Below are 25972 nucleotides of genomic sequence, written 5' to 3' on the forward strand. Positions count from 1 at the left end.
TTTGTAATACCTCATTTCTCCTGGGGGAGGCGCTGCAGGGAAATGCAATTCTTGCTGCTAGATTTGCCCACAGATTACACCCATGATCAGCTTATGGTACTGGGACGCTTCTAAGAAAGTGAACAATGCAGAAAAGCCCAGAAGACGACAACTTTTTTTGTCTGAAAGCTGCCTGTACGAGAAGGGAGCCAACCGTCTATAGAACAATAATACTTCAGCTGTGATTATGTCATTTCATATAACCGCCTACACGTGTTTTCATAATGTTATCAGCATCTCAGGGTGAAATCCAAATAGTCAGATTCCCTCTTGAGTTTTCGAGAGTCATCGTTTATTGGTATTTTGACAAAACACAATTAATACAGTTAGAAACAAAGGATGGAATAAAACACCAAAATGCGTCTCCTGCTGACACAGTCCACGTGTTATTACATTCGCCTCCGGTTCTGACCCAGTTTTTGTAATTTTATCAATTCTTTCTGGAAGGATATTAATGCTGTTGGAGTTACTTTTTTCTTGGAAGAGTTCCCATATATTTGCATATAATTGAAAGCATGACTTCATCCGCTCCAGCTCCGATCGAGAGCAGCCTGGAGTCTCTGTGGAAAAGAAAATGGATACTTTCAGTTTTTTTTTTCGTACATTTATTATCAGCATTAATAAAGTAACAAAAAAGGGGAAAAAAAACTTAAAATATTAGGGTATTTTCACATCTGCGTTGTAGGCTTCGTCACAGAGTTCGTCAACAATATCGGAAAGGAAAGTCCTGCATGCTGAAAAAAAAAATGTTCTCGAGAGCGAAAACTGAACAGATCCAATTTTAGCCATTGGGATCTGTAAGGTTCCTTTTGAGTCAGTTATGTGCCGAATCTTCCGTTATTTCCTTTCTTCTGCTCCTACAATGGAGCAGAAGGACGGAAAATATTGGCACTCATGTGAATGAGCCCTAATCTGCGATATATATTATTAGGGCCAAGTGGACTTTGCCTTCCTTGTCTGCAGATCCTCTGTTCAGAAGGCTCCTAAGGCAGTTTAAAGAACTAAAGACACAGAGGAGAGGGAGGAAGGGGATGGAGCTGCAGTAGCTCTGCCTCAGCTTGTGTTGAGATGCATGCTGTGAGAGGGGAGGGAGAGCAGCAGAGGAGGAAGATGATTGGACATGGCTCACACCTGTCAACTCAGTACAGTTATAGACAGCTTAAAGGGATTATCCCATGATTAATGTAAAAATAAATGAAAATCAGACATTTTATACAGCTACAGAGGGATCTGGATAGATTGGAGGCTTGGGCAGAGAAGTGGTAGATGAGGTTTAACACTGACAAATGTAAGGTTATGCACATGGGAAGGAATAATGCAAGTCACCCGTACATACTAAATGATAAAACACTCGGTAACACTGAAAATGGAAAAGGATGTAGGAATTTTAATAAACAGCAAACTAAGCAGTAAAAACCAGTGTCAGGCAGCTGCTGCCAAGGCCAATAGGATAGTGGGTTGCATCAGAAGGGGCATAGATACCCGTGATAAGAACATAGTCCTACCACTTTACACATCACTAGTCAGACCACACATGGAGTACTGTGTACAGTTCTGGGCTCCTGTAAACAAGGCAGACATAGCAGAGCTGGAGAGGGTACAGAGGAGGGCAACTAAAGTGATAACTGGAATGGGGCAATTACAGTACCCTGAAAGATTATCAAAATTAGGGTTATTCACTTTAGAAAAAAGACGACTGAGGGGAGATCTAATAACTATGTATAAATATATCAGGGGTCAGTACAGAGATCTCTCCCATCAGCTATTTATCCCCAGGACTGTGACGAGGGGACATCCTCTGCGTCTGGAGGAAAGAAGGTTTGTACACAAACATAGAAGAGGATTCTTTACGGTAAGAGCAGTGAGACTATGGAGCTCTCTGCCTGAGCAGGTGGTGATGGTGAGTACAATAACGGAATTCAAGAGGGGCCTGGATGTATTTCTGGAGCGTAATAATATTACAGGCTATAGCTACTAGAGAGGGGTCGCTGATCCAGGGAGTTATTCTGATTGCCTGATTGGAGTCGGGAAAGAATTTCTCCCCCCTAAAGAGGGTAAAATTGGCTTCTACCTCACAGTTTTTTTTTTTTTGCCTTCCTCTGGATCAACTTGCGGGATAACAGGCCGAACTGGATGGACAGATGTCTTTTTTCAGCCTTATGTACTATGTTACTATATAGAACATGACAATACCTTTCTAACAAAGCTAGAACCAGCCCTGCATCTCACATGGATCCAGAGATCTCCCCATTCATTGCTCCAGTTGGTCTTCTAGATTTATTTCAAGTTGGCCGCCCTCCATTCATCCCTATGTGACTGCCGAAAATAGGTGAGAGCTGGGCTCGTCTGTCTCTGTCAGTCCCATAGAAGTGAATAGGGAGATGGCAGCGCTTGTACGGTGTGCATTAATTTCTATGGGACTTCTTAAAATATCGGAGAATGCTCACTCGACTTTTTTCGGAACTCTCATATAAATGAATGGAGAGCACACAGCGCATGCGCGGTATGCTCTCGTTCACTTTCGGGGGCCAGTTCTAGAGATATGTGCAGGTCCCAGAAGTGGGACCTGTACCTCTCTGACATTGGTGCCATATCCTAGCAATATGCCATCCTTATCGCAGATAAGACAACCCCTTTAAGGGACACCAGCTCCTGAACAGTGCACTCTAAATAGTGATAATGTCATACCATATTAGCTTGTACTCATGACAGCAGACGGAGGCCCCCCTTATAAACCCACATTTAGTAGATATTCATGTCCCATTGCTATGTCAGGTAGAACAGCAGAGCAACGTCTAAGCAGAGTCTTCCCGAGGTCACGGCTTTCCAGAAATGTACAAAATGTGAAAAGAACATTTTATTATCGGAAAAGAAGAAGATCCAAATCTCCTGACCTCATCCACGTGTCCCGTGATGAAAGCCAAGAAATGACCTGCATCGAAAAAACATCTCATGTATGGGAATATCACAGAGCCCCCCTCCCCCCGAGCAGAATAAATATGCACTGCCTGATGCCGAGGTTACAACAGGTGGCAAAAGTCCTGGGTTGCATAAAACTGGTTCATAATGTGTAATAGTAAAAATAAGCAGGTGAAATTGAGTCGTTTACAGTAAAAGGGCTTGGAAATATTTGTGGACTGAAGGACAAGCGGGTGACGGCGGCTGTGCCAGGCACAGGGCCGAGCTGGAATGCATCAGGAGAAGAGAGACTGCCCTGGAAATCCCAACTCCTGAGATTGTGAAACTGGTATCTTTACCTTCGATATGTATAAAGAGGATCTGTCTGGTGTGCAACCTGATCTGATAATGACGCCCCCTATGAATCAGGACCCCCCCCCCCCTCTGTGAATCAGGAACCCTCCCAGTGAATCAGGAACCCCTGCTCCTTGAACTAAAGAAACATCCAGCATGGAACGTTCTACTACTTCATTACTGTATTAAAGGGGTGCTAAATAGGGATGAGCGAACCCGAACTGCAATGTTCGGGTTCGTACCGAACTTTGTGAGTTCAGGTACTCGAACCCAGAGTTTTTCACTGAAGTTTGGGTGATTTTATTATTTTCCGTTATAACATGGTTATATCTGAAAATAATAGCATTCTTAAAGGGGTTGTCCAAGTTATGAAAAATAATAATATAGCACTGAAAATCTGATATGTTACTGAGCTAAGCAAGTTTTATGCAAAAAAAAAAAAATATATTTCCTCATTTCCCTGGTTCTTTTCTGGCCCTTTGTTTACATGCAATTAAAACAATCTCTGCCCCTCCCCCTGCACTGCTATGGGAGTGGCTACAAGAGCTGCCCTGAGTGACATTTCTGCCTGCTGGGAGACTCTGTAGCATGTTGTATGTGTAGGACTACAAGTCCCAGCTGTATAATGACACTGCTAAGGGAGTGAATACAAGTGCTGCCCTGAGTGACATGTCTGCCTCCCACCTGTATAATGACACTGCTAATACACACAGGATCTTCCCCCTACCTTCTTGTGCAATGCTCTCTCTAGTATGTATTGTCTCTTCACTGCCTGCAGAGCTGTGCAGCTGAAGGGGTTAAGAATCCCAGCAGAGAGTAGACGGCAGTGAAGGGGGGCGTGGCCAGCACAGTGACGTCTCGTTTACAGGCTTGTAAACGACCTTTATCAGAGCAGGGAGAGAAGCTGACATCACAGGTCATGTGACCCTCAGTGAAATCTGCGAAACGAGCCACTGGAGATAAAGTGAGTGAATTGGAAAGCTGTTACATTTGCTTAGTTAGGAACATAGAAAGAACAAAAAAAATAACTCGGACAACCCCTTTAAGACAGAATACAAAATAATATGGCCATTTACGGGTAAAAACAAAAAACAACACACCTCATCCACTTTATCAGGCTGATTGGGTCCCCAATTGACTTTAATAGGGTTCAGGGTCAAGTTCCGGTCGAATTTTGACCTGAAGTTCGGCAAACCCGAACTTCCACGGGTTCCTTCATCCCTAGTGCTAAACTTTCCCCAATTCCTACATGTTGGAAAGGTCCCTTTTAATAGGACCTGAAGCGATCAGCTGTGATCTGTGGGGAAACCTGTCAGTAAAGTGTTCAATTTCCCTACAGTGCCTCCCCAGGGGAAATGGAGTATTACACAGTGTCCATTCATATCAATGCTGGAAAGGACAGGTCCTCCAGAGCCATTGTCCACTCCAGCCAAGAGATGAGGATAAAAGACCCCTCTATTAAAATGGGTTTTTGTAAACTAGACGGACCCTTTAACCTGATAATGACCATGTGCCATTCAATTTCTGTCCCTAGAGGTTGGGTCCTCAACCCCAAGATGAAATCAGAAGAGGTTTATGACTTCTCTACTGGAGCTTACATGGCTTTCAATGAGCTATGCAATGCGGCTGCCTCTACTGAACCCGGAGATCATGACTTAAAGGGGAAGTTCATTTCTGGTATGTCTTAGATGCAGGTAAGATGATGACATCGGCAAATTCTGTAATGGCAGAACAGCCCTAGTTTTCTATAGAGCTGTCAGACCCCTTTGGCACTGCTCAGAGATTTCTATTATTGGAAATTGGATACAATGTTATATGCAAAAGGTGTAATGTTACATAGTCTATTGGTTGTATTACTTTTCATACGTTATTGCATCTTAGGCCACTCCCTTTTATGATAAGCCATGCCTTTTTATAGCCTGCCTGCCCCCTGTACTATAAGCCATGCCCCCTTTGCAATAAGTCACACCTCATTTGTGATAAACCACACCCTTTACGATAAGCTTTGCCCCCCTTCGAGCTGGAAAACCGAAACAGGTGAGCTGGGTGCAGCAGATTATTCTTTTTTTGCCACATTTACGATAAGGTTTAGTACATTTCCCCCTATTTAGAAAGTTGCATTAGTTTTCTATGAAGAAAAATCTCTACGCAGTGTCAAACGGTTTTTTTAATCTCCGAGACCCCTTGTGGCCCCCCAGAAGTGCCATTATATAGTAATAAACCAGCAGAGAGAGGCAGATGTCAAGCAGGGGGATAGCCTTCTGTGACGTCCATGTGCCCTAATAAGGTGTATGGAATTTTAACACCAAATTGCCTTTTTTCTTAAAGGAACATTCTCTTCAAAATGTATATACAATGTGGTATGCATAGTGCAAAGTCTGAGGGGTGGAGCATGACAAAGGGATATAAAGAACACCAATCCCTGTGTCAGACTCCGCCCCTTCAGGCCCCGCACCAGGTAAAACACCATTGATGAGTGTTCCTTTAAGGGATTTAAAGGCTATGTACACCTATGGGGTCAATTGGGGGCATTGTGCTCATTTTGAGCTGAAATTTTTTTTTTCAGTTGGTCTTTATTAAAAATTTTGAACCACTGTCTCTGTGCAGCCTTGAGTTTCTCTAGTAGCAGGCTCTGAATTTTCACTCACTCTTTTCCGTCAGGCAGCTCAGCTGACGGCTCCATATCTCTAACCTTACAAACACTTATTGTAGCTCAGTTCTTATCTTACCGATAAGGAGTAATTTGTACACATTTACCCCCAAAGGTGCCTTTAAAGAAGGCATGCCCAAACTGTGGCCCTCCAGCTGTTGAAAAACTACACCTCCCATTATGCCTGAATAGCCTACAGCTATTAGGGCATGCTGGGAATTGTAGTTTTGCAACAGCTGAAGGGCCACAGGTTGAGCATCCCTGCTTTAAAGGATGCTTCAAAGGATCTTTAAGAAGATGAAAAGCCTCGCGTACCGACGGACTTACCTATAAAACCTGCTCACGAGAACTTCATTTGTGAATCCCATCCCTCCCCAGAACTGGAGGCAGCTGTCACTCAGCTCTCTCGCCAGACGCCCAGCCTTTAACTTGGCCATGGACGCTAATTTGGTGACGTCATTGCCATCAATATATAATCCTATAGGAAAGAATACACACATGATTAGGAAATGGTTACATAAAGTAAACATGTATTACAAAGTATCTATAAAGGCTTGGACCCAAGGGTTTACATTAACGATACATTTGGGGAGATCCCCTTTAAGTGGGTCCTACCTCTGATTGCCCCCCTTTCCGTCTAGTAGGAGATTGAGCGTGCGCACTGCCATCCCATTCATAGTTTATGGCACTGACACAAGCAGTATTCTTTTGGCTGCAAGATCCCGTTTTTTAAAGGGCTGTCTCATGAAAAGCTCTGTCTAATTGCCACATTAGGACATATGGATGTCACATAGAGAGAGAGAGAGAGAAGAGAGATGTCCTCCACTTGGGACCCCTCTCTCCATGAGCCAGAATGGAGAGGACTCGGGTCTTCCATATATACCATGGACGGTCAGTCATCGGAATGGCCGCTATGTAATATTACATTTCTCCTTTGTGGGCTCTACAGGGGCAATGTCTATCTGATGGCGGATCACAGCAGTGGCAACCCCTTTAAAGAATTATCGTCTTATATTTGCTAAGCAACAGAGGTCGTGCCTGGCAGGTGACATCATCAGATCTCTACACCAATTCCGAAAATCTTGTGGGGTTACACCGTACAAGACTAGGGCTGGTAATATTGATACCTGCTGCCAGATATGATGGAGACGGAACCGTTCTGGAAGGTCGACATTCTGCAACTCATTATCTGTCCTGTCTCCACAAATCAATTCATTTGTTTCTTTCCTGCACTGTCCCTTTTAGGCTAGTTTCACACTAGCGTTCGGCTGTCCGCTCGTGAGCTCCGTTTGAAGGGGCTCACGAGCGGACCCGAACGCTTCCGTCCAGCCCTGATGCAGTCTGAATGGATGCAGATCCGCTCAGACTGCATCAGTCTGGCGGCGTTCAGCCTCCGCTCCGCTCAGCAGGCGTACACCTGAACGCTGCTTGCAGCGTTCGGGTGTCCGCCTGGCCGTGCGGAGGCGTGCGGATCCGTCCAGACTTACAATGTAAGTCAATGGGGACGGATCCGTTTGAAGATGCCACAATATGGCTCAATCTTCAAACGGATCCGTCCCCCATTGACTTTCAATGTAAAAGTCTGGACGGATCCGCTCAGGCTAATTTCACACTTAGCTTTTTTTTGCCAATATAATGCAGACGGATCGGAGCCACCGTCTGCATTAATATGATCGGATCCGTTCAGAACGGATCCGATCGAACGCTAGTGTGCAAGTAGCCTAAAGGAGTATTTTCTTTTCCAGAAACAGAGCCACAGTGGTCTATGGTCTGGTATTGCAGTTCAGCAAGTGACTGGTACTGAGGGGTTGTGCCACTATTAAATGTTATAATAATAAAAACCTAGTTACTTTTGTCATTTACTTTCTGATACAAAAAATCTCCAGTTGTGAGATATTCTTTTCAGTGCACTATAATGGTGCCCCTTGGTGTTTAATCTGTATAGTAATGTGTGTGCCCACCTACTGAGGTGGTCACACATGCTCAGTTCCATCCTTCAACTATCACAAACCCTAGCTGTTATGTGGCGAGAGCTGCAGCAGAAAGGACACAACCCCCTGAGCTGTGATTGGGAGAGAGCTGCTTCAGAAAGGAAATATTCCCTTAGCTGTCATAGGGAAAGAGCTGTAAAAAAAAGTAACGCCCCCCTGAGCTGTGATAGGGAGAGAGATGTAGGTGAAAGGAAAAGCCTCCTGAGCTGTGATAGCGAGAGATTTGCAGAAGAACATAATCGACCAGTGAGCTGTGATAGGGAGAGAGCTGCAGCAGAAAGGACACCCCCGAGCTGTTGTAGAGAGAGAGCTGCAGCAGAAAGGCTACCCCCCCTGAGCCTTGATATAAATCTAGCAGAACAATTGGAGCAATGAATGGGGAGATCTCTGGACCCATGTGAGGTACAGGGCTGGTTCTAGCTTTTGTTAGAAATAGATTGTCATGTACTACATGATGTCTGATTTTGGTATTTTACATTAATCATGGGAGAACCCCTTAAAGAAATACCTTAGGACAGACGGTTAGAGACAACACTACATCTCACAATACACAGAACTTGTGCCGTACAGACACTGAACCAGCAGGGGGCTCCAGTGTGACACAAGGTCTGAACGCCAGCACGAAGCCAGCAGAAATCTGGCCAGGACTAGAGTATAAGACCAAGGTGGAGGACTCACCGACCGTGCGATGCAGCAGAGACCTCAGGAGCTCCACCTCGGTGCTCAGCTCGGCCAGACGAAAGTGCACTATCTGGTTGTCCAGCAGCGGCTGGTTGAAGATCTTCCTCTCACTTGTGTATTTGATAGTTTCTTGTAGGATGTTTTCCATGGTAGTCAAAACTGAGATTGGAATGAGAGCATGATAGTAATTATGGTTTACATTATCAAATCATATGTACTACAGCCCATGCAACTAGAGAAAGGAGGGCCCAGGCAAGGGTGACTACATCCCATATTTTAATGTCAATCATAAGCCCCATCTAGGGCACACCCCGACCTAGGCATTTGGGTCCCAGGAGATGCATATGTCTATATAAATATCGCCATCATGTCCCCAAAATGAATACAGACCCCAGACCAACCTAACACCAACACACAAAACTCACACAGGATAATGGTATATATATATATATATGTATAATAATAAAAAAAAAGTGACTGCTGTGGGGCCCATGGTGAGAAGGTGCCTATTTCCTCCAACATAGAACTGCAGCTGCCACTAGGGGGAGCTCACTGTATACAGATTTTTATAGCTGTATAAATGAAAATAAAATAAATCCCACCATTCTCATATTGAGGACGTATCCTCAGGACAGGTCGTCAATATCTAAGTCCTAAAAAACAACAACTTTAAAACCCAAAATAATGTCAATAAAAACTATTCTTCCTTCCATAACAAAAAAAATAAAAAATTTGTCTTTGTTAATAGAAAAATAAAAAATAAAAATATGATAAAAAAACAAAGAGAAACGTCTTAAGAGGCCCAAAAAAAGGCTGGTCCTTGAGGGGTTAAAAATTGTCTTTACTCCGTTTTCAAGATCTGGTGCAAAGACAGAAGAAATCTGGGAGGGGGGGCACATACTATTTTATGGTAATTTTTCTTTTTTTGGGTTACGTAGAATCACGAGGCGCACACAGAGCAGTGTAAAGGGTTAATGCTGTCACTCAGCAGTGAAACAGGAACGAAGTGAGCCGTTCTGCTAGTCAGGGATCCGGGTCACCTCCTGTCTGCGCTGGACATCGCGCTCTCACAGGACGCTCAGCCCAGTCTCCATGTGACACGTTGCCCTTTTAGACTTCTCGCTGCTTCAGATATTTTCCTAGACACCTATTCCGCAGGTTGGAGAGAATTCTGACAAAAGAAAATAAATTCTACTTACCGTTCGCCGCACCCCACATCCTCTCTTCCTGGAATTGCAGCATCTGATAGACAAACCCCATGCCCTCCTCACCGATCAGATATTTACTGGGCACCCTGACATCCTCGAAAAATATCTGCGCCGTGTCCGACGACTTCATGCCCATTTTGTCAATTTTCTTTGCGACGTGGACACCTAAAAAAACAGAAGAAAAATGGTACAAAATGAAAGTGTTTATTTCCTGCTGGTGCCAACATATACAGTAGCACTGAAGGCAGACTGGCTGGGTATTCATTTGGGTACCCGATCCAGGGCACGAGTATTGAGGGCTACATTTAAAGTGAATGTCCACGCTTAAAAACATTATTTTTATGCCGATTCATTTCTTAATATATCTCCTTACTGTACAGAATTCTACTCCTCTGATACAAAGCTCCAAAACCCCTGCACAGCTACAGTATATAGTAATAGAATTGTGTTTTCCGCAGCCACCACCAGAGGGAGCATCAGAGCTAACTCCAGTCCTGATCAAAAGTTTAAAGGGAACCTGTCACCAGGATTTGGGGTATAGAGCTGAGGACATGGGTTGCTAGATGGCCACTAGCACATCCGCAATACCCAGTCCCCATAGCTCTGTGTGCTTTTATTGTGTAAAAAAACTGATTTGATGCATATGCAAATTAACATAAGAGTCATTTCTTACTTGTGTGACCAGAGAAGAGTCATATTTTCAAGCTCTCACTCATCTCACGTTAATTTGCATATGTATCAAATCGTTTTTTATACTCAAAAGCACACAGAGCTATGGGGACTGGGTATTGTGGATGTGCTAGCGGCCATCTAGCAAGCCATGTCCTCAGCTCTATACACAAAATCCAGGTGACAGGTTCCCTTTAAGACCACTTGAAAAATGGCAAAAAATCATATTTAGCATGGCTGGATCTTAACAAGGTTCCAAGTAGAGCTTCAACATGCAACAAGAAGAATTGGGATGAGACTAAACATTTTTTGAGCATTCAATTTAATGAAAACCACGAATAAACTGAAACAGGCTGTTTTTCAGCTGATCAAAAGTTTAGGACCACATCCCCAAAAAAAACGAAACCCCCCCCAAAACAGAAATCCAACTTCCAAACATGTACTCAGTAATGAGTAGCTCCGCCGTTATTGTTTATCACTTCCAAAATTCGTTTCGGCATGCTTGGTGCAAGCGTTTCCATGAGGTGAGTGGGAACACTTCTCCAAGTGGTGAGGACGGCCGCACGAAGGCCATCTACTGTCTGGAACTGTTGTCCATTTTTGTAAACTTCCCTTGCCATCCATCCCCAAAGGTTCTCAATTGGATTTAGATCAGGGGAACACACAGGATGGGCCAAAAGAGTGATGTTATTCTCCTGAAAGACGTCCCTTGTCCTGCGGGCATTGTGTACTGTAGCGTTGTCCTGTTGAAAAACCCAGTTGTTACCACACAGACGAGGGCCCTCAGTCATGAGGAATGCTCTCTGCAACATCTGGACATAGCCAGCGGCCGTTTGACGCCCCTGCACTTCCTGAAGCTCCATTGTTCCACTGAAGGAAAAAGCACCCCAGACCATTATGGCGCCCCCTCCACTGTGGCGCGTAGAAAACATCTCAGGTGGGATCTGCTTGTCATGCCAGTAACGTTGGAAACCATCAGGACCATAAAGGCAAAAAAAAATCTCATCAGAGAATAAAACTGTCTTCCACCTTTGAATGTCCCATGTTTGGTGCTCTCTTGCAAAGTCCAAACGAGCAGTTCTGTGGCGTTCAAGGAGACGAGGTCTTTGAAGACTCTTTTTGTTTTTGAAGCCCTTCAGTCTCAGATGCCGTCTGATGGTTATGGGGCTGCAGTCAGCACCAGTAAGGGCCTTAATTTGGGTCGAGGATCGTCCAGTGTCTTGACGGACAGTCAATTGGATCCTCCGGTTCAGTGCTGATGAAATTTTTTGGGGTCTTCCACTTGACTTTTTTGTTCCATAATCCTCAGGATCATTTAAGAAATTCCAAATGACTGTCTTACTGGTTCCCACCTCAGCAGCGATGGCGCGCTGTGAGAGACCCTGCTTATGCAGTTCAACAACCCGACCACGTTCAAAAAGGAGAGTTTTTTTGCATTTGCCATCAAAACGTGTGACTACCTGACAGAAAATAACAATGAATCCACATCTTTGCACAGATTTGGCCTTTTAAAGGCATGTGGTCCTAAACTTTGGATCAGCTGAAAAACAGCCTGTTTCAGTTTAATCGTTATTTTCAATTAATTGAATGCTCAAAAAATGTTTTGTCTCACTCCCATTTCTTCTTGTTGCATGTTGAAGCTCTACTTGGAACCTTGTTAAGATCCAGCCATGCTAAATAGGATTTTTTGCCATTTTTCAAGTGGTCTTAAACTTTTGATCAGGACTGTACATACTGTTAAAGGGCATCTGTCAGCAGGTTTGTACCTATGACACTGGCTGACCTGTTACATGTGCACTTACTTTGCAGCTAAAGGCGTCTGTGTTGGTCCCATGTTTATGTGTGCCCGCATTGCTGAGAAAAATTAATTTTTTAATAAAATTTTATTATATGCAAATGAGCTTCTAGGAGCAACGGGGGCGTTGACATTACACCTAGAGGCTCAGCTCTCTCTGCAACTGCCACGCCCTCCAGGCAGGAAAAACATCATTACTCCTGGTCCTGTCATTCAAAGCGTGGAGGGTGCGGCAGTTGCAGAGAGAGCTGAGCCTCTAGGTGTAATGTCAACGCCCCCGTTGCTCCTAGAAGCTCATTTGCATATAATAAAACTTAATTTTTCTCAGCAATGCGGGCGCATATGAAGATGGGACCAACACGGATGCCTTCAGCTGCCAAGTGCACATGTAACAGGTCAGCCAGTGTCATAGGTACAAATCTGCTGACAGATGACCTGTAATACATTGAACCCAATCATAGCTCGGTATGCAGTAAGCTCCCCCTAGTGGTGGCAGAATTTACCAATTATCTATGCAGGGAAAAAATGAAAGCTCTATTAAGAAATTATTGAGAGCAGAATTTTGGACCTAAAATGGACAGTGAAAAAATGTGGACATTCACCAGAAGACCCCCCCATGTGATCCAATACATGCTAAATTCTGGGTCTGGCCCACATACTATAGGATGATATAGTACATTTCCGGGCGATGTGTCATCAAAGGGTACGCCAGCAGAATACAGATGAGATGTGAGAACTAAAAATCATCAGATAAGCCAAATTCTAGGAAACCATAGGCAGGCTGACCGTACACATAGCAATAACCCGTATAGATGAGTAACCCTTAGTCACGTCATAGGAGATGGTAAGCGGCAGGGGAGACGGGTGAATACAATGGGGCACAGACCAGAGAACAAGTCTCTTTTGTTACCTGCAGGCAAGGCTGGCGCCAGCACCCGGCCTACCCGGGCAAATGCCGGAGCCCACAGCTCCTGCAGGGGCCCATAGCACAGCTGCCAGAGGCCAGGAGCAATGAGCGCTTCCATCAATACAGATAGAAGCGCTCATTGCTGGAGCGCAGGGAGCTGCAGTCCTGTCACTCACCGCTTAGCTCTCAGCGCTCCTCCCCTCCTTTAGGCCGGCAGCGCACAGAATGGTGAAGCAGGAAGACTTCTCCCCGCTCCACCATTCAGCCTGCAGGCACAGATCGCGCTGCCAGCCTGTGTGGGTGGAGCCTGCAGCCTGGTAATCTACATAAGCTCCACCCACACAGTGTTGCAGAGCGATCTGCGCCTGCAGGGAAGAGAGGTAGGTGAGCTTCAGGAATGGGACAAGGTGAGTAGGTACTGTGTTTTTTGTGGGCGCAGAGGTCTTTATTACTATGGAGGGGGCACAGAGAACTTTATTACTATGGAGGGGGCACAGAGGTCTTTATTACTATGGAGGGGGCACAGAGGTCTTTATTACTATGGAGGGAGCACAGAGGTCTTTATTACTATGGAGGGGGCACAGAGGGCATTTCTACTATGGAGGGAGCACAGTGGGCATTACTAATGTGAAGGGGGCACAATGGGCATTTCTACTATGGAGGGGGCACAGAGCCAGAGGGCATTACAACAATGAAGGGGGCACAGTGGGCATTATTACTGTGAAGGGGGCACAACTTGCAGGATGACAGGCCAAACTAGATGGACAGATATCTTTTTTCGGCTGATGTGTGTAGGAGGAGGAGTGGGGCAGGCCGGGAATCAGCCCCTGCTCCTCCTACACAGCAGCGCCATGTGTCACAGTATCCTGCTGATGGGGAGCGCAGATCCTGGGAGGAGCCGGGGGACTGAGGCCAGGAGGATTTATTGTTTTGGTTTTTTTTCACTTCCTGTGAAGGGGGCACATCTGGGCATAACCACTGTGAAGAGGGCACTGGGCACATATCTTGGCATATCTACTGTGAAGGGGGAACACATCTTGACATATCAACTGTGAGGGGGCACATATCTTGGCATATCTGTTAGGGGGCACATATCTGTGTAAGGTATTTAATCTAGAATACATGCAGTTTCATTGCTGTAAGCGCTGTGCAAAATGCCACAAGGGGCCCACTGAGACTATCACCCAAGGGCCCACATGAACCTGGAGCCGGCCCTGCCTACAGGTAATAATCAGCTCCGCGCAGAGACGTTAGGGATTAATGTGTCACTCGAGGCAACACATTCTGCTCCAACAGTAAAGGTGGAGGAAATGATGTGAACGATGTAGCTCCATTTAACAGTATAGTTCTGCGCTGAGCCACAGAGGAAACTGCTAAACTGGCAACTCCCCAATATAATGTAGGTCTCATAACCCAGGAACGATCTCCCCCTAATTAACATATGAGGATGCTACCAGATATCCTCACTGGTGGATTAGTTACTGGTAGTTGATGCTTCTCTCCTTGCCATAAAACATATCAGCTCTGCACGCATTAAAGGGGTATTCCGGTTGTAAGAAGTTATCCTCTATCCACAGTATTAGATCTGTAGGAGTGCTACCAATGGGACCCCCACTGATCACAAAGATGGAGACCGCTTACAGCTCGGAGCCCCTCCAAAATGAATGTTGTGGCAGGTTGACCATGTACTCTGCCGCTTCATTCATCTGACGGGCATTCCGGAGGCAGACGAGTACGGCGCTCAGCTATTTCCAGAAGTCCCCATAGAGATGGATGGAGCAGCAGGACGCATGCCCAACCTGCCGCTCCATTCATTTCAGGGAGCTCCGAGGGGTTTGGGATCCCTGTTCTCGTGATCATTAGGGTTCCCGAGAGTAGGACACTCACCTGTCTAGTAGTCATAGGGAATATCCTCTAACAACTGGAAATATCCTGTACATAGGGAATTTCTTCTAACAACTGGACTACCCCTTTAACATCCTAATGGGCTTGTGCTTTCACAGAGCAGCCAACCTGAACAGGCAGAGTTGCTATGAAAAATGTCAGGGCAGTCTAAGCCCCTGATGAAACAGGGACTGGGTTTCAGACTACCGTAGACTCCAGTAGACAATGCAGTTAAGCTGGAGTCATGGAGCTGTGTCCTAATGGAGCAGAGCTAAATACATTGCAGGTACGGATGCATTCACATCACCGTTTAGCCTTCCGTTCTTCTGATCTGTCAGAAAAAAAAAATATGGATCCTGTAAAAAAACGGATCCTGTTGCATCAGTTGTCATCCGTTTCAGCCATTTCTATCTGCATGCAGTACTTTTGTTTCCGTCTAAAAATACAGATCTCAGACGGAAATAGCTCAAATGGAATACAACTGATGCAACAGGATCCATTAATTTTTTACTGTATCCTGTTTTTTTTTTCTCTCTTTCTTCTTCTGATGGATCTGAAGAACGGAAAGCTAAACTGATGTGAACTCAGCCTAAGCACTTCCCAAAACTAGAAGGCAGCCATGTTTTTCTAATCTAATTCATTTAAAGGGGTATTCCATACAGAAATATTTATATTCTAGACGTTTTTATAAAAGGTCTAGCTTGATGGGGGTCCTGCCACTGGGAAGGTCCCCTGTTCGCCTCAGCTGCCAAACATGAGCTAGGAGGCGTTTGAATGGAGTACTGTGCTCATCTGTTTTGGTCAGTGCCGTAGACTTTGAATGGAGTGGTGGGGTGCATGCTCCACTGCCGCACCAGCAGGCTGGACGGAATGGGGGAACAGGATCCAACGGCTGGCACCTGGTCGAGGTCCTAGCCGTTGGATGAGTATCTAGTATTTATCTAGTATTTATCACCTGTCCAGTTCTTCTGCTTGGTATAGTCCTTTAAAGGCTATGTACTCCTTCAGAGGCAATTTTTGACTGCATTTTACTCATTTTTGTCTAAAAATCATTTTTTCAATTAGCCTTTATTAAAAATATTGAACCGTTCTGTCACAAAGAGTTAATTGTTTTTCTAGCAGTGTGCATCCTACTCCTTTCTGCCAGTCATCTAATAACCATTATCTCTAATTTACTAAGAGGGCATAAACACTTTTTTAAGCCACATTCTTATTAGTAATATAAGAAATTAGCTATAATGAGTGTTTATAATGTCAGAGAGCAGAGATAAGGAGTCCGTCTGCTCCTGGTCTGACGGAAAAGACAGAGAATCCGAAGGGAGCTTCTAGAGCATCTCAGCTCTGTACAGAAAAAAAGGGCTCCATATTTTTAATAAAGACCAACTGATAAAATAATTTTTAGCTCAAAATGAGTACAATGCAATAATAATAGAAAAATGTCCCCCCAAAGATGTGTTTTGTTTTTTTCAGTAGAAAACATGGTGCATAACACACATTATCAAGGAGCATGAGTTTACCGGGTGTCTTCATGGGGAGACAAATAAGAGACTTATTTTTGTGGGGGGGTCCGGAGCTTGTGTTTGTAAGGAGACACATCCAGTCAGCCTGGCAGCCATTAGTGATCCACATCTTGCTTCCGTTGATAATATAGTCGTCCCCCTTTCTCACAGCATTGGTCTTAATACCTAACGAAGAAGAAAATTTGTGAAACGACAGTTGTTGGTGGCATGTGTTTAAATAAGAATTGCTTAATGTTTCCATTCACTGGCAGCAAGCAGAGATCTTGAATTGTTGAGCAACTGAAACACAAAGAATATATTTTAAAAAATGTGGTAGTGTAAGGAGAAGGGTGCACTCCATACCTAGCTAAATGCGCAAAATAAATGTGGCAGAATATGGGCTATTTTCTATGGCTCCTGGACGCCTGCATCAGACACTCAGTTAAGATAGACTTGACCTAGTAAAGTGCTAAGCAAGCGCTTCCACCATCTACTAGTGATTGCTTAAATTTCCTTGCATCTCAGCATGAAAAGTGTCTTCTTTTACAACTTGTGGTTGTAGTACTACATCCCCATCATCTGTGATTGGCTGTTATGAGACATGGCTGCACCTCTTCTATTCACAGGACCCTATAGATTACACATCCAATGGCAAGCTGATGACATTTTTTTTCTGGTCCCTATGCTCGAGTCGTGGCCGTTCTCCATATCAGGATTAGGCCTCATGCACACAAACGTATTCTTGGTCCGCATCCAATCCGTATTTTTTGCAGGTCGGATGTGGGCCAATTCACTTCAATAGGGCAGCAAAAGATGCGGACGGCACACCGTGTGCTGTCCACATTCATATGTCCGTTCCGCGGCCCCACAGAAAAATAGAACATGTCCTATACTTGTCTATATTATGGAAAAGGATAGGAAAGCTCTATAGAGCGCAGGACATTCCGTTCCGCAAAATGTGGAACTCTTGTTTCCGCAATTTGAGGACCGCAAAAATGGCTGCAGTCATGTGCATGAGCCCTAAGAAAGAGAATGGAGCGACTGTTAGCGACAGCAGCTCCATTGTCTCTATTTCTACAGAATTATATAGTGCACTGTGGCACACAGGAGAACGGTCTTCTCTTACAGCCAATGTCATACCCTGTCAATCAATGCTGAGAGGATCCCATGCATCAAATTTAGCCCTACTAGCTCTGTTCACTGACTCTACTATGTTACCTGACCACACCCAGTTCAGCACCTGAATACTTGGTAAAGGGTACCTGTACACTTAAAAAAAAAATTCATATGTCACAGTGACACATCAAAGGTTTTGATCATTGGGGCTTTAAGTGCTGAGACCCCAATGATCACTAGAACTAGGAGAAAGAAGCCTTCAGACAGAGCACTGTCTCTCTTTGCTACAGGAGAGGAACTGGAGATAGCCTCATAGACTTTCTATTGAGGTTATCTCCTACAGCAAGGAGAGGGAGAATGCTTTAGGTGAATCCTTCTTTCTCCTTAGTTTAGAAATTGGTAGGGGTCTTGGCACTTGGACTCCCATTGATTTCTAGACCAATGAGAAGGAATCTCTCAACTGAACTATTCCCTCTAATTTTGTGAACTTTCCTGATAAGTTTCTGTACTGCTGTGATTGATTTGGATTGCCATTGACCTTCTGCTTGGATTATTGTTTTGCATGAACTATGCTAGCCCTAGGTTTCTGCTTGATTAACTACAAATTTTGTCTCCTGATTTTGCTACTATGATCTGTTTATCATTGACATATCAAAGGTTTTGATCATTGGGGGTCAAGTGCAGAGAAACCCACAATTGTTAGAACTAGGAGAAAGTATTGCTGGGACTGATTTAATTTGCCTTTGACCTTCTGCTTGAATTATTATTTTGCATGAACTATGCCAGCCCTGGCTTTCTGCCTGATTTATTACAAATTTTACTTCCTGATTTTGCTACTATGAACTGGTTGTACTCACTTTAGCCATTCACAGACTCCAGGCCACGTTACCTGACCTCCATCCATTGCAACAAAAAAGAAAAGATTCACTATCCAGGTATCATTTGGGAGACTCAGGAAACCCATCCTTGTGGTCCATGGGTGTCCTAGCAGTCAGACCCCCACCAATCAGATTCCCTATCCGGTTGACATGGAGTAAAGTTTATATTTTGGCACAACCCCTTTAAAGAGCACCTGTCAACATGATCAACTCTATTAAACCAGGCATACCACCTAGTAGGGTGCATCCTGCTACTCACAGTGATACCTGTCTTGTTCCCAAGAATAAAAAGTTATTTTTTTATGCATATGAGGTTGTCAGTGCACTGCGGGGCATAGCCAGCACAGGAAAATTGAGGTGCGGAGGTGCACTGAGATGCTTAAAGAATAAAAGTCTTTTTTCTTGAGTCCACCGCAAACAATTTTCACAAGTAAGGAATCATTTTAACCAGCCAAATAAACCCTACCAAGAAGTATGCCTAGTTAAATATGTAACGCCCCAGAGTGGCATTACCACTTCTTAACCCCGCTACTATCTCTAATGGGCTAATATAATGTCATCTTGTGTTTTTATTTTAGTCCACTACACAGTGAATTCCTATTTCTAATATAACTGTTCAAATGTATTATGCGTGGTTCACCAGCAGGTGGCATCAAACATGGCAGAGCTACAATTAGGTAGAATGGAACCTTCCATTCCATTCTAACCCCCCTCTGTGGAGGAGTGGGCTCTCTCCACTTTCTGCAGGAAGGATGGGGACCAGAGTTAGTGAGTTCCAGCTCACCCCCTGCCAAGAGAGAGTGTGCTGGGCATATCTCTACTGGACGTGGCCATGCCAGCCAGAACACCTTCAGCTCTGCTCGCCATGGAGGCCAAAGCATAAAGCCTCAGGAGCCATGAGTATAGTTCCCTGGCATAACTTAAGAGTCAGACTACAAAGAGGGAAGTGAAGCAGACAGAAGAGTCTAAGTTTTACAGCCAGCCTGTCAGTACAGCAGAGCCAGAGAGAAACAGATGTAGCAAAGACGAGTTTGCCTGCCAAGTTTTAATGCTAAAGCCTGCTGGTACCAAGATAAAGCTTGAAGTTTGTCTTGGATGAACATTTATTCAAGTAAAGCTGCTGTTCAACTTTATATAAGGTCTGGACTCTATTCTTTCTTCAATCCCTCAATTATTCCCTCTATATATTGCTTCAGAGCCAAAGCCTGGGTTCCAGCCGTATCCAGGTAGGAGCACCGTGACACATAAAGGGACATTTTAGGACGCACTATATCACTCAGCATTTCTACACCTGGGAGGCGCGTCATTACATCAATTAAGGGCCCTGGGGGTGCTCATTGCAAATAGTGTTGATCCTGCTGACAAGTGCTCTATAAGTTGATGGTAGAGTCTCTCCATCTGTAGAAGAATCACGGTTCCTCACTTTTCACACAGTTCCCTGATCAATTTCCATGCAAATTGACATCAAGTGGGGACAAGTATTCCAGTGACAGGACTTAATTAAAATGAGATTTGGCGTTAGTCGAGGAAGCCCTCATCTGACAGAACGAAACTGTGACATCTGCAAGTCAGAAAAATGCAATTAACTTCTGAAACATCCAGGTCTATTTGCAAACGGTCATGTTGGGTGAACGGCATACGGGTGTGCCAGAGTTGGTCGGGAAGGATTAACGTAACTTTTGTAGCAATGAAACATAGTCACTAAAAATGAAAAGTTCTACAACAGGCCTTACATATGCCTTGTTCACAACTTTAAGATCTCCGCTTTCTGTCAGTGATTAAAAAACACTCTTGTCTACACTCAGAGGCAGTAAACCTGTCCATAGCTGAGAAGTGATACAATTGTATCCAGTCTCTGGTCACTTGATACGGTGTATCAGTAAAGCTCACAGAGCGTTGTCTAGAGTGGATACAATTGTGCACCATTTGTAGTTCTGGGTTCTGCTCTCAAAAAGTTTACTTTGTCTATTTTGGAGTCTGACTCTATTACCTACTTGCCACATCAGATCCTGCTCCGGTCTCGCTGACCCCCAGACAGGCCACCGCATCTCCAGCTATAGTTGGCGTCAAGAACTGATGCTTCAATTCATCGCTGCCAAACCTGGAAAATAGGGAAGCAAAAAGAACAGGATCAGCAAAGACTCTCCGTAATTCTATAGCAAGCAGTTGTAGTAATGGGGTTTTTTTTTGTTTTTTTTTTGGTGGGTGGGACCTGTGTGGTGGTACAACGCACATGACCTCACCCTGCTGAACATGGGGGTACTGATAGTCTGGCACTTGAGAACACTAACAATATTTGTCCATTGTGCGGCACTATTACATTATGTTGGTAATATCTGAGCACTCTGTGGCGGTGTGTAATCTACTTAGGCATTGTGTGGCACTGAACAGTATACCGTTTTGAAAGGCAGCAAAGAATGGCATCGCTATTTAGGCAACAGTATGATGGAGTTACTTGGTTAACATATGGCACTGCTATTTTGGCACTATCCTTCTACAGTGGAATACTTACAGACACTGCACTTGGTAACTTCGAGGCACGTAAGCCCACCTTGGGAACGGCCCAAACCAGTAGTGTGAATTGCAAATATTCTATTTGTGAATTTTTATTGCGAATATCGGCACTTCGAGACTTTGCGAAGATGTAGAATATTGTGCTATATATTCGCAATCGCGAATATTCAAGATTTTCTTTTTCCATCAGTAAACTCCCTTCTTGCTTGTGGGCCAATGAGAAGGCTGCAATATCTTTGTCTGAGCTTAGCAACATCCCTAGCAACCAATAGGAAAGTTGACTACCCCTTACTATATAAGAACCTCCCCAGCAGCCATTTTCTGCAGTTTTTTTTGCAGTTCTGAGAGAGAGAGCAGTGTCATTGCTCTGTGCTCTGTGCTTTCATCTGAATCCTATTCCTTATCCAATTACATTAGATAGTTAGTTAGCTCATATATATAATACAGACAGTTAGTTGGAGATATCCTGATATAGTGTAGCTGATCCAGTGCAGGGTGTTAGGCAGTGTGATAGGGATTAGTGTTTCTCTGCTGTCCATACATACATGCTACAGACATAGTGCTGCGATGTCACAACAATACTTAGTGCACCAATCAGTAATACTGTATCTACTCAGACCTGATAAAATGTGAAGTTGCATGTATTGCACAAAACATATGCGCATGATTAGTGCTGATTTGCGCAATCGGGAAAATAATGACTGGAGATCACCAATTCTAGAATTCAAAAATTTATAGCGAATATTAACCGAAAAATTCACGAAATATCACGAAAGCGAATATTGCCTATGCTGGTCATCACTACAAACCATTTAATAGCCACCCACTTATGGATGGGGATTACATAAACCTAGCCCACTTTCAGTCTAGGATAGCCTGAATTTGCCAGAACTGGCTCTGATAATTAGGACATCCCCTGCAAATTCAGGACTGTTGGCGACTGACCGTATCCATCATTAGGCTAGGTTCGCACCTTTGTTTAGAGCCCTCTGCCATCCAGAAAAAATAAAAAAAATCACTGGCTGAGGCAGGTCCTCACTTAAACAAATAACTGGCCATGCTATCATTTCCTATGGGGCCAGACAAGACTGGCGGGAAACCGGGAAGAGTCGGAACAGGATCGGTGGGGTGAATATGGTTTCTTTCATTATTTTGCACCACTCTGAGCCTTTTTGCTAAATCAAAACTATTGTGACTCCTTAGGTTGCTATCTTATTGGTCAGAAAAAGAGTCCGGTGACCTATGGGGCTCCCTCTTTGTCCCTTTATATGGCATGGGGACGTCATAAATGAGCGGCCATATTTATACTTTTTCACATCGCTCAGTGGCTGCATGGTTTTGTCGAATATGGCGTGCTACACTGTTAGGGCTCATGCACACGAACTTATTTTCTTTACATGTCCATTACTTTTTTTTGCTGACGTATATGGAACCATTCATTTCAATGGGTCCGCAAAAAAACGGAAGTTACTCCGTGTGCATTCCGCAAAATACATACGTTCATGTGCATGAGCCCTTAAACAAACCGGTAGACCGCTCGGTGGTCCAGCAATATTAGTAAAGCTGCATAGATAATATAGAAGCGTGCATTCCTACGGATGTTTCTGCCGCTCCGCTCCAAGCTTCTGCAACAGCTTCATGTCGTGAGGGTCACAATGCTCTCGTCTGCAGAAACCAAATGCTCGCTATGTGTGAATTTTTCTTTTTTAGAGTAAAAAAAAAAAAAAAGTACAAATTAGCCGGCTCCACTCGACATTTACAATTGGCGCCCTTGGATTTTTTTGATTTTTTTTTTGCGTAAGCAAAAATAGGGACAGAAGTAATTTTCACTTACTCTGCAGTGTCATTGGTATTATGCAAATTACATTGCAGATTTGACCTTTAAAATAAGTGAAGGGATGGAAAACATCTAAATTAGAGGATCAGACTTGTCAGCTCTTTTCCAGGGACCTGCATTACACAGATGGAGATGATGGGGGATGTCATTCTGTGAATCTTCTCAAATTGTTTTCACATTTTAAAATTCTTTGCGGCTGGTTAATTACCAGGTAAAGCGGACAAAAGAGCAGAACTATCATCCCGCGTCGTCTCTAAGCCTACTAACAAGACTAAAACGTGATTATGTCGCCCACAACAATACACGTGTTGGAGCTTGTAAGTAAAGATCCGCAGCAGAAAGGAAAAAGTTTACAGAATGTAAACTTCTGAAGAGAAGGAAGATGCCTATTATACTGACTACTGCTAAAAAACATTGCTCCAGACTGCTGTTCTAGGGGGCGCTCCAGACTACACAACCAGACTGCTGTTATAGGGGGAGCTACAGACTACACATCTAGACTGCTGTTATAGGGGGCGCTCCAGACTACACATCCAGACTGCTGTTATAGGGGGCGCTCCAGACTACACAACCAGACTGCTGTTATAGGGGGAGCTACAGACTACACATCTAGACTGCTGTTATAGGGGGCGCTCCAGACTACACATCCAGACTGCTGTTATAGGGGGCGCTCCAGACTACACAACCAGACTGCTGTTATAGGGGGAGCTACAGACTACACATCTAGACTGCTGTTATAGGGGGAGCTACAGACTACACATCTAGACTGCTGTTATAGGGGGCGCTCCGGACTACACATCCAGACTGCTGTTATAGGGGGAGCTACAGACTACACATCTAGACTGCTGTTATAGGGGGCGCTCCGGACTACACATCCACACTGCTGTTATAGGGGGAGCTACAGACTACACATCTAGACTGCTGTTATAGGGGGCGCTCCGGACTACACATCCAGACTGCTGTTATAGGGGGAGCTACAGACTACACATCTAGACTGCTGTTATAGGGGGCGCTCCGGACTACACATCCAGACTGCTGTTATAGGGGGCGCTCCAGACTACACATCCAGACTGCTGTTATAGGGGGTGCTGCAGACTACACATCCAGACTGCTGTTATAGGGGGCGCTACAGACTACACATGCAGACTGCTGTTATAGGGGGCGCTCCAGACTACACATGCAGACTGCTGTTATAGGGGGCGCTCCAGACTACACAACCAGACTGCTGTTATAGGGGGAGCTACAGACTACACATCCAGACTGTTGTTATAGGGGGAGCTCCAGACTACACTTCCAGACTGCTGTTATAGGGGGCGCTACAGACTACACATCCAGACTGCTGTTATAGGGGGAGCTCCAGACTACACATCCAGACTGCTGTTATAGGGGGCGCTCCAGACAACACATCCAGACTGCTGTTATAGGGGGCGCTCCAGACAACACATCCAGACTGCTGTTATAGGGGGAGCTACAGACTACACATCTAGACTGCTGTTATAGGGGGCGCTCCAGACTACACATCCAGTCTGCTGTTATAGGGGGCGCTCCAGACTACACAGCCAGACTGCTATTATAGGAGGCGCTCCAGACTACACATCCAGACTGCTGTTATAGGGGGCGCTCCAGACTACACATCTAGACTGCTGTTATAGGGGGCGCTCCAGACTACACAACCAGACTGCTGTTATAGGGGGAGCTACAGACTACACATCTAGACTGCTGTTATAGGGGGCGCTCCAGACTACACAACCAGACTGCTGTTATAGGGGGCGCTCCAGACTACACATCCAGACTGCTGTTATAGGGGGCGCTCCAGACAACACATCCAGACTGCTGTTATAGGGGGCGCTCCAGACTACACAACCAGACTGCTGTTATAGGGGGAGCTACAGACTACACATCTAGACTGCTGTTATAGGGGGCGCTCCAGACTACACATCCAGACTGCTGTTATAGGGGGTGCTGCAGACTACACATCCAGACTGCTGTTATAGGGGGCGCTACAGACTAAACATGCAGACTGCTGTTATAGGGGGCGCTCCAGACTACACATGCAGACTGCTGTTATAGGGGGCGCTCCAGACTACACATGCAGACTGCTGTTATAGGGGGCGCTCCAGACTACACAACCAGACTGCTGTTATAGGGGGCGATCCAGACTACACAACCAGACTGCTGTTATAGGGGGAGCTACAGACTACACATCCAGACTGCTGTTATAGGGGGAGCTCCAGACTACACTTCCAGACTGCTGTTATAGGGGGCGCTACAGACTACACATCCAGACTGCTGTTATAGGGGGAGCTCCAGACTACACATCCAGACTGCTGTTATAGGGGGCGCTCCAGACAACACATCCAGACTGCTGTTATAGGGGGCGCTCCAGACTACACATCCAGACTGCTGTTATAGGGGGCGCTGCAGACTACACATCCAGACTGCTGTTATAGGGGGAGCTACAGACTACACATCTAGACTGCTGTTATAGGGGGCGCTGCAGACTACACATCCAGTCTGCTGTTATAGGGGGCGCTCCAGACTACACAGCCAGACTGCTATTATAGGAGGCGCTCCAGACTACACATCCAGACTGCTGTTATAGGGGGCGCTCCAGACTACACATCTAGACTGCTGTTATAGGGGGCGCTCCAGACTACACATCTAGACTGCTGTTATAGGGGGCGCTCCAGACTACACATCCAGACTGCTGTTATAGGGGGCGCTCCAGACAACACATCCAGACTGCTGTTATAGGGGGCGCTCCAGACAACACATCCAGACTGCTGTTATAGGGGGAGCTACAGACTACACATCTAGACTGCTGTTATAGGGGGCGCTCCAGACTACACATCCAGTCTGCTGTTATAGGGGGCGCTCCAGACTACACAGCCAGACTGCTATTATAGGAGGCGCTCCAGACTACACATCCAGACTGCTGTTATAGGGGGCGCTCCAGACTACACATCTAGACTGCTGTTATAGGGGGCGCTCCAGACTACACAACCAGACTGCTGTTATAGGGGGAGCTACAGACTACACATCTAGACTGCTG

The 25972-nt window shown here is 45.0% G+C and overlaps 1 protein-coding gene across 1 annotated transcript in view; it reads right to left on the minus strand.

Annotated features, from left to right (window-relative positions):
* Positions 1-309: 309 nt before the first annotated feature.
* The window catches only part of LOC122936119 (probable acyl-CoA dehydrogenase 6), a 111495-nt gene continuing 85832 nt past the window's right edge, over positions 310-25972 (minus strand). The window contains exons 5-10 of the mRNA XM_044292139.1: positions 20564-20670; positions 16594-16761; positions 9813-9986; positions 8611-8772; positions 6269-6419; positions 310-599 (exon numbers count right to left, since the gene is read on the minus strand). Of these exons, the coding sequence (XP_044148074.1) occupies positions 506-599; positions 6269-6419; positions 8611-8772; positions 9813-9986; positions 16594-16761; positions 20564-20670 (856 nt within the window). The 3' untranslated portion in view covers positions 310-505. The remainder of the gene's footprint in view (positions 600-6268; positions 6420-8610; positions 8773-9812; positions 9987-16593; positions 16762-20563; positions 20671-25972) is intronic.

The sequence above is a fragment of the Bufo gargarizans genome, chromosome 4 (genome assembly GCF_014858855.1).
Source record: "Bufo gargarizans isolate SCDJY-AF-19 chromosome 4, ASM1485885v1, whole genome shotgun sequence".
NCBI lineage: Eukaryota > Metazoa > Chordata > Amphibia > Anura > Bufonidae > Bufo > Bufo gargarizans.